This window comes from Vombatus ursinus, unplaced genomic scaffold (assembly GCF_900497805.2).
Source record: "Vombatus ursinus unplaced genomic scaffold, bare-nosed wombat genome assembly UNPS02014810.1, whole genome shotgun sequence".
Classification (NCBI taxonomy): Eukaryota; Metazoa; Chordata; class Mammalia; order Diprotodontia; family Vombatidae; genus Vombatus; species Vombatus ursinus.
The window spans coordinates 11,576,584-11,586,559 of record NW_020954588.1 but is presented as its reverse complement, the minus strand read 5'-3'; the positions used below and the strand labels follow the sequence as shown (position 1 = coordinate 11,586,559).

Below are 9,976 nucleotides of genomic sequence, written 5' to 3'. Positions count from 1 at the left end.
ATGGATTTTTATAGCATTTGAAACATTTGATCACATCTTACTTCTTACTATTCCTTTTCATCCTAATTCACTTTTTATCTCTTTGACCCCTCCTTTTATCTTCCCAATATCCTCCAACCCATTAAAAGCAGGCATCCCAGAAGATTCTTTTCATTACTCACTTCTCTCCTGTAGGGCATCAATCTTATCTACTTCTGTGATTCCACTGTCACCTTTGTGCTTGCTTCCCATCACTTGGGAGAAGAGCAGTTTTACTCTGGCTGCTGCCTTTAGCTTGGATGAGGGCAATAACCTCTTTCTTACCCTGAGGATGCCTGAAGGCAACAGATGAAAGCAGGATGAGCCCAGTCCTTTAGACTAGCATTCCTAAGCTAGTTCTTATACTGTATCTGCAGAACTGATTGTGCTGTTGAGATAGAAAGGGGGTGAGACAACATCAGAGCAAAGGTGAATGAATTTGAGTCCTAGCCACACAATTTTTTTCTCCTCTTCTGTGCCTACCAGGGAGGTAGGAGAATATTGCTTTGGGTACTGGCCCACCCAGTTCCCTGTGATAAATGCATCCCAGCTCGCTGCTGTTGTGGCGGGTGAACAATTTGAGTAGCTAAGTCTCACAGTTTTACTTCTGCTGCCGCAACTTCGCCATCCTCTTACTACTGCATCTGCTGTTGCTGAATGGACTCCTCTTTATATCACTGGATAAAATATCCACAGTCTTTAGGCTCAGGGGCAGCCTCTGAAATCCATCATATAAAAAAAAAATGCCAGAGCTGAGGAATAGGCTTCAAACAAATCATGTTGGTATTCCTCTTAACTTAGAAATCACCTCATGTAAGATTTACAGATCCAATTTAATTCAAGGAGATGTAGCTAAACCCAGTGCAGTGGAGGTCCAGATAGTACACAAGAATTCCTCAAAGCAAACAATATCAGTAGGTAGGCTAGCAGCAGATGGTGAGAAGAATGTACCTCCTCATATGATGTAGACCAGAGATGAAGCAAATGTTTTTTTTGTTTGTTTGTTTGTTTTTTGTTGTTGTTGTTTATCCTTTTCGGTCTTGATTCTTGTATGACTGATCTCTCTCTATGGTGTTCTACAATGAACATTCAAAGAATTAGACTTAAGAAAAGGCCTTTCTTTCACTTTCCTGTAATGATAGTCAGTGAGATGTCCAACAGTAGTTGCCGCTAGGCTTATTGGAAGTCCTGTATTCAAAGGCCTTTTCTTCTTTTTTTTCCCAATACATTTTTTATTTATTTCATTAAATACTTTTTCAATTACACATAAAAACATTTTAAGCATTAATTTGCCTTAAATTTTGAATTCCAAATTATCTTCCTCCATCTCTCCGTTCTTCCTTTCTTGTGAAAGGAAGCAGTTTGTTATAGATCCTACATGTGAAGTCATACAAAACATATTAGCCACGTTGCAAAAGAAAACAGACAAAACAAAACAAAAACACCAAAAAAAAAAAAAGTTTAAAAAGTATGATTTTATCTGCCCTCAGATTCCATCAGTTCTTTTTTTGGAGGTAGATAACATTTTTCATCATAAGTCCTTCAGAATTGTCTTGTATCATTATATTGCTCAGAATAGCTAAGTCATTCACAGTTGATCGCTGTACAATATTGCTATTACTGTGTACAATGTTCTTCTGGTTCTGTTCAATTGACTTTGCTTCAATTGATATTAGTCTTCCCAGGTTTTTCTGAAACCTGTTTGTCATTTCTTATAGGACAATAATATTCTATCATAATCATACACCACAACTTGTTCAGACATTCCCCAATTGATGTCTTTGCCACCACAAAAATAGCATAAAAAATATAAATATTTTTGTACATATGTCTTTTTTCTCTTTTCTTTGATCTCTTTAGGATACAGACCTAGCAATGGTATTTCTGGTTCAAGGGGCATGAAGAGTTCTATAGACCTTCGGGCATAGTTCCAAATTGTTCTCCAGAATGGGTGGGCCAGTCCCCAACACCACCAACAGAGTGCATTAGTGTCCCAATTTTTCATATCCCCTCCAACATTTCATTTTCCTTTTTCTGTCATATTAGCCAATCTGCTAAGTGTGAAGTGGTAAGACTTTGGGCAAGTCATCTATGCTCCGTGGGCTTCAAGTTCTGTATATACAGAATGAAGGGGTTGGACCAGATGACCTTGGAGGTGCCTTCCAGCTCAAAATTTTTGATGCTAATCCTGTAGTCATGACTTCTACTTGCTCCCAAACTTTTTAACCCTGGTAATTTTCAATGCCTTATATAAGGTGAATGGTACTTTTTTAGCACTTCTAACATCTGTAATTTCATCTGTGTGGGCATTCCTGCAGCTAACTCTGAGATACCTCAGTCTACAACCTACAATCTTAGATTGTGTTTAGGAGGGACTATGGCCAAAATATTCACAAACCTGAAGCCAACCTGAGGATGAGCCTCTCTAAATTTAGCCATGCTAGTTCTAAAGCATCAGACTCAGGGCTCATTGACCATGCTTGAAGCCCTTCCAACTCAGTATGACTTGTCAGAACTTGCTTGTACAGACTTTGAGATTCCAGAGTCATTTCCGTATCACAGTATGACTCCAGAATCAAATTTGAGTGGACATCTGTATTGCAGATTAATAAAGAAACACTCTCTTTACACAATTGATTTTTATTTGTCAACTTTTTATGACAACCTGTGCTCCAAGAGATATGTTTGACTTGTGTAGTTATAAAGCAAATAATTTTTGGACTTTAAAGACTTACATGGCAATATTTTATCTTTTAGAACCAGTTAACAGACATGGACATGCAAGGTAAGTACTTATTTATCATGAAACTATTTATAAGTTGTTTTTAATGAATATGTCATCTGCTTGCTTGATTTCTAAGAATAATAGTGATAAATTCCTACTTATTTTTAAGAAATTAAATTTTGTATCGCACCTGAGAACCCCCAAGTTCAATGAAGTCCACAGAGGGGAAAGAGAATAAGCACTTAGGTAGTGTCTACCTAGTGTCAGGCACAGTGCTAAGTGCTTTACAAATAAATATTAACTCATTTGATCCTTACAACAATACTGCAAGGTAGGTGCCATTAATGCTCATCATATAGTTGAGGAAACTGAGGCACATAGGTTAAGTGACTTCCCCAGGTTCATACAGTTAGTGAGCATCTGAGACCTGATTTGAACTCAGGTCTTCTTGACTTCAGGCCCAGCGCTCTGTGTACTGCACTACCTCATTGCTATTGAGACTGTGACTTGCCCAGATTCTCTCTTGGTAGACGGAGATGAAATATAGCTAATACCCGTCCAATTTGAGACCCGATCAGTCTTGGGTCTTCTAAAAAGTGTAAACTTGGCCAAGGCCCTTCCCCTCTTTGAACCCCAGAGCTATCAAGGTTAATGATTGAACTGGGGGACCTTTGAGGCTCCTTCTGGTTCCCCTCTGCTGTGGTTATTTGTTTAGTATGAACATCTTTTTGTTGTCATGATAGAGGGGGATCAGCTCACATTAGTGGAAACAGACTTTTCAGTTATGGAAAGAATATGCCCAATTTTGGTCCTGTAGGTTTTCCTCAAGTTTACATTCAGCTTTCTTTTAGCTCTTGTTGAAAGAATCTAGTTGTTATGAATTCTTCAATAACTAACTGGTGAATTTGATTAATATAAGTATATATTTAAATTCAATATGGCCCTGCTCTCCCTACTCCAGACCCCCAAACATCACTTTTCTTCCCTCAAAGGGTGTGTCTTTTTGGTTCATTTTGACTAACATATTTTTACTCCATCTCAATTTTTTTTCTACTTTATACAGTAGACAGAACCAAAGATGAGGTATATCCTTCAATACAATTCTAGCCTTACTAGATACACTACCTTTACACCTATGAATGGAATCTCAGCCTCCTTTCAAGCCTTTCAGCCCCACTAGAAAGTTACGTGGTTACTCATTTGTTTTATCACTTTAATTTAATTTCCTGAATGGAATGAATGAGTTTTTAAGGTTGTTTACATAGGATTATGTTGTTTCATTAGCAAGCTATGTTCCTTTAAAAAATAATTCCTAATTAAATTTTAAAAGGTTTATTAATTCAGCCAAAACCATCTTTTACACTATTTAACTTCATGATTCAGATAAATTGCAGAATTTTTAATGAGTTGTCCCTATTATTTGAAAGGATGTACTGTATTCTTTGTTGTTGCCCTTTTTATTGTTGTTTTTCCTGTCTCTTATCGGGAAAGGAATAGGCCTGGAATTTAAGCATAGGTCTGGAATTTCATTGTCTCCTTTTAAGTGAATTTCAGCAGTGTTACTTATAGTAAATAAGCAGCAATTCTAAGCTGCTATTACGAGACCAATCCTTCTAAGCCAGAAAAGAAAAGAAAAAAGTGTTTGTAAGAGTGTGAAATATGAAAGACTGGTGTTACAGAGGACCCTCAGGCTAAAAAGATACAGGGATGGGAATCTGGAGGAGAACGGCCTAGGGCAGGGGTGGAAAACCTGCAGCCTCAAGTTTTATAGAACAAATCTTCTCATTAACGGGATTTTTTCTTTGTGAAGTTTGGATTCAGTCAAAGGGCCTCACTTGAGGACCTCGAAGGCCACATGTGGCCTCTAGGCCACAGGTTTCCCAACCCTGGCCTAGAGTTTCTAAGTAGTTGCCTCTAGCCAGCAGACATTGTTCTGGAAACAGAGCAGCTAGTATCACAGTGAATAACACTTCTGGGCTGCTATGCAGTTTTCCTCTGCCTTTGTTCTTCTAACTGAAAACACAAATGGCTAAATTCTTTAGAGCTCCATATTCTTGGCAAAGTTATAGTGATGAAGACCAACATTGGAAATTTAGGAAGACTGGGCATGACTGTCTCAAATTGTGCTCAGTTTCTGTGATCTTCTAATTTAAAAAAAAAAATGTAAATTTGTCTATAGATGTTTATATCCTAGTCATAAGTAGCCCTTGAAGAAATGAATAGGAGAGAGGGTGACCAATGTTAATGATTTGAAATGAAAAACAAGTATCTTGATAGAAAGGCACTGTATTTTTTTTTTTTTGGTGAGGTAATCAGGGTTAAGTGACTTGCCCAGGGTCACACAGCTAGTGAGTATCATGTGTCTGAGGCCGAATTTGAACTCAGGTCCTCCTGACTCCAGGGCTGGTGCTCTATCCACTGTGCCACCTAGCTGCCCCCCCACCTCTTTTTAATGGTGAATTTCAGTATTTATTTATGTTTTATAAGTAATATTATGTTAACATAAACAAAATGAAATGTAAGATTAGATAATGCTCTGTACAACTATTTTTAATGATACAGGCCCTCCTTGCCTGCTAAAGGAATGGTGTGCGTGTGTGTGTCTGTGTGAGCAATTTGTCATAAGCACAAATTATCCAAAGAACTATTTTTTTTTTAAGTGAAGAATTCACTTTTCTAGAAAGGCGACGTGTCAAAATGGATAGAGTGTTACACTTGAAGTAGGGAAAGCAAGTGGTCAAATCTCACTTCTGACATTTCTTGGCAGTGTGATATTAGACAAGTCATTTGGCATCTCTGAACCTCAGGCACCTTTGTAAAATGAGGTTATAGATGTTACAGATTACAGTCCACCATTTCCAGCATATGTTGATTTTTACCTCTTGAGAGCTTACTGAGTCAAGAATTAAGTATGTACCATCAGAAAATTATGAACCTCAAATGGTTTATATAGGAGAGACCTATAAGGAAGCATCTTTGAATCTGATTGAGCTAAATTTTTAAAGTAACAGTGTTAAATGTTATATGTTGCATATTTATTTTCCCAGATATTTGTCATCAAATCAAATAACAAATCAACGTCTTGGTGTCTTATAGATGGACAAAATAACTCTCAGTACATAACAGAAACATTTCAAGGTTAACAATCTCACACGTGTCTTTGTCAAAAGTCATTGGGCTTTCATTATCTATAATTATGGAATCCAAAAAGAAGGTTGGATTAGAATTGTTAGAACAGGGGCAACCAGGTGGCACAGTGGATAGAGGACTGGCCCTGGATTCAGGAGGACCTGAGTTCAAATCTGGCCTCAGACACATAACACTTACTAGTTGTGTGACTCTGGGCAAGTCACTTAACCCCATTGCCTAGCAAAAAAAAAAAAAAGAAAAAGAATTGTTACAACATAAGTTCTTTAAAGGCAGAGATTCCTTTTTTTTTTCCTTTTCCCATTTCTATCCCTAGTGCCTTGCATGTAATAAGTACTAAATAAATCTTTGTTGAATTGAAGCCTTGGGAGTAGAAGGAGCATGATAACATTCTTCAAGATTTTGTAAGGCTGTCACATAGAGGAAGGATTAAACTAGTTCTGGGCAGAACTAGAAACAATGGGTAGAAATTAGAGAAGATTTGAATTTAGCAAAACTTTAGTAAAACTTACAAGTGCCTAGTGTGTCTGAAAGTAGAATGGACTCCCTTGGGAGGGAGATGATAGATGAGTATGGTGAGGAGATTCCTATTTAGATATGGTTTGGTCTCTGACTTCTTAACTTATCAAATTAGCAAATGATGCAGAGCTGGGAGAGGGAGCTGATATACTCCATAACTGAGTTGAGGATCCAAAAAAGAGAGGAACAGTAGGGTGAATCTAAAACAATGAAATTGAAACTCTTATACTTAGGTTCAGAAAATTAACTTCAGATCTACATGATGGGGGCATCATGGTTAGACAGCAATTTGTCTGGAAGAAAAAAGAGGTGGGGATACATAGGTGGATTACAAGGTCAAACTTGTCATCAGTATGTTGACAGAAAAATATGATTTTAGAATAATTTAGTAGAACAAAAAGTGAGGAAATTGTGCTCTCCATTTCCTGCTCACATAAGATCATAACGGAAGTATTGTGTTCTGTTCAGGTATTACATTTTAGGAAGGATATTGGGAAACTGGAGGCCATTCAGAAGAGGGCAAACAGAATAGTGAAGGGCTGAAGGAAGTAATGATATTTAACCTAGAGAAAAGAAGAATAAAAGTAGATCTAACAGTCATTTTTTTTTAACAGGGTCTTGTTGAAAATATAATATTGAGCATCAATACAACCACCAGGACTTAGTGACCATATCAAATTAATTAACTTTAATGAATAAAATAACATTTTTACATCTCTTACTATCCACTCTCCCCACCTTATCCAGTAGAAACACTTTTATAACAAATATGTAATCATATCAAGTCAATCATTCCTTAAACATTTACAAGGTGTCTACTACTTGCCAGGCCCTGGGCTAAGTGCTGAGCATAAGAAAGGAGTCAAAAGACAATCCCTGCCCTGAAGGAGTTTACAATCTTATGGAATCAACAATTGGCTACTATTGCAAATGCAGGTCTTGTTCTGTCCCTCAAGTCCATTATCTCTCTGCCAGGGCTGGAATGCATATTTCATTTTCAGTCTTTTGAAGTCATACTTTGTCACTAATTTGGTCAGAGTTGTGAAGTTTTTCAGAGTTGTTTGTGCTCACATTATTTTTGTGATTGTTGTGATCAGCTCATACAAGCCTTTTTTATATTTCTCAGAATCTGTCATATTCCCTATTGTGGGACAATAAAATTTCATTTTATTTCTAGACTACAATTTATTTAGCCATCTTTCAATTGGTTGGCTCTCTCTTAGGTTATAATTCTTTGCTACCGTACAGAGTATTGCTTTAAATGTTCTACTGTGTCCTACTAGGGAACATGCCTAAATAGGATAGTATTGCTAGGTCAAAAGGTACATGCAGTTGGGTATGTTGTTGATAAATCTTTTGAACATATCGGTTTCAGAAATCTCTTTGCTAGTGTATTATTCAAAAATGTTAAATCAGTATTCATTAAGGCTATTGGTTTGTAGTTTCCTTTCTCTGATTATCTCTCCCCAGTTTAGGTATCAACAAAATATTGGTTTTATTAAAAAAAAAAAAAGTTGGATACTTTCCCTATTTTCCAAGTAAGGTATAAATGTAATAGAATTCACTTATAAATACATTTGAAAATAAGGTTTGTATTGGAGTGGGAATTCATTTATGATTTGTTGAAATTCTTATTCTGAAATTGAGCTATTGAATTCTTTATTTCATGTTTGCTAATCTAGATGTTTTTATATTTTGTTAGTAATTCATATGTTTCTTTTAAATTATGGGTTTTCTCTCTCTCTCTCTTTTTTTTTTTTTTAGTGAAGTAATTGGGATTAAGTGACTTGCCCAGAGTCACACAGCTAGGAAGTACTATGTGTCTGAGGCCAGATTTGAGCTCAGGTCCTCCTGACTCCAGGGCCAGTGCTCTATCCACTATGCCACCTAGCTAAATTTTTATATTGGTAATTTGTTCTTTCTCGTATATTTAATCAATTTACACTATTTGTCTTTTCAAAGACTGGTGTTCTTTTTTTTCTTTGTTTTCAACTTTAACTTTTAATTTTAGAATTTTTATTTTGTATTTATCTGGGACTTCTAAATTTGTTGCTTTTCTAGTTGTTTTTTTGTTTGTTTGTTTTAGTTCTATGCCCAGTTCTTTGATCTTTTGCTTCTTTCTTTTGTTGTTGAATGTGTATATTGCTATAAATTTTCGTCTAAGGACTACTTGGGCTGAAATCTCACAAGATTTGATATGTTATCTCATTATTATATTCTTCGATAAAAACAAATTGTTTTTATGTGAGGTTATTCCATTGTTAGAAAAATCTGAAACAAAAATCTAATACACGAGTGAGTGAAGGAAAGCCTCTTTTTTTTTTTTTAAATTTTGCTAGGCAATGGGGTTAAGTAACTTGCCCAGGGTCACACAGCTAGTAAGGGTTATGTGTCTGAGGATGGATTTGAACTCAGGTCCTCCTGACTCCAGGGCCAGTGCTCTATCCGCTGCGCCACCTAGCTGCCCCAAGGAAAGCCTTTATTATGCTTCTCACAAGAGAAGCAGGCATATCACACTCTAGTAGCATGTGGACGCTGGTTCAATGGTAGAATCAACTTCAAAATAGTTATTAAGATCCATATTCCACTCACCAGGGCTAGGATTGATCTAGTTCATCTGAGTTACACTCTTCCTCTACAGCCCATCCCATGTTCCTCTGTGTTCTGTTAACTCCTCCCACTTCATGAGTCCCATGTTCAAAAATGGTGGCTATCTCCACCACAATAGCCCACCTCAGGGTGTGTCAGTTAATATTTAATAAGCTTATTAAGCAAGCACAGGGGAGAAAAGTCTTTGTCCTGTCAAGGCCCCATCCTCGACCCCCCACGAGTTGCAACTGGTTTAGCCACCAGGGCTCTTTCTTAAGGAACTAGTTGTTTGCAGAATGTTTGGGGCACTTTCTGATTGGTTGAGGGACTATCCACAAGATCTTGGAAGTCATCAGAATCCCCTTGTTCTGTTGTGGAAGCCTAACTTCTAATCCTTTCTCACAATTATCTAAAGTTCATTTAAGCATGAGGTATAGATTCCCCGCTTATTTCTTTTTACCATGTTTGATTTTATTGTTGCTTTAACTAAGATCATGACTGCCACTTCTTTTTTTTTTAATTCACCTGAGGAATAATAAATTCTACTCCGCTCCTCCTTAATCATAACTCTACATAAATCTTGGTTTCAGGTGTGATTTTTTTCTAAACAAAATATTGAATTCTTCTTTTGAATCCATCCTTCCACTTTTCTTTCCTATATCAGTAAATCTGTTGCAGTTTAGGGGTTCTGGGAACTTCAAAATACAGGTGATGCTGTCTAGGGTTTAGGGATCCTGGAATCCCAAAATCACGACACCTGGGTCCTGCCCGAAAGAATTCGACCCAAGCCTTCTTGCAGCCAAAAACAACGTTTATTGAAGTTTCACCATATTAGCTAGACTCTTAAGGAATCTGAGCATCTATGGGCTATTGGCTAGATCCTAAGAATCAGAGTATCTTAATGGAGACAAGATGGGCCTAATATACAGAAAGACTGTGGGAGGGATCTAGGAGTGGCCAAGTAGTTTGGGGTGACAG

The 9,976-nt window shown here is 37.0% G+C and overlaps 1 protein-coding gene across 4 annotated transcripts in view; it reads left to right on the top strand.

Moving 5' to 3' along the window:
* Window positions 1–9,976, top strand: part of PLSCR1 (phospholipid scramblase 1) — a 65,233-nt gene that overhangs the window by 16,221 nt on the left and 39,036 nt on the right. For 2 of the 4 annotated variants that reach the window (XM_027875687.1, XM_027875688.1), the window contains exon 2: window positions 2,776–2,803. The exons of the other annotated variants lie outside the window; for them this stretch is intronic. In XM_027875687.1, coding sequence (XP_027731488.1) covers window positions 2,791–2,803 — 13 coding nt within the window. In that variant the 5' untranslated portion in view covers window positions 2,776–2,790. The remainder of the gene's footprint in view (window positions 1–2,775; window positions 2,804–9,976) is intronic. 4 annotated transcript variants of the gene reach the window in all.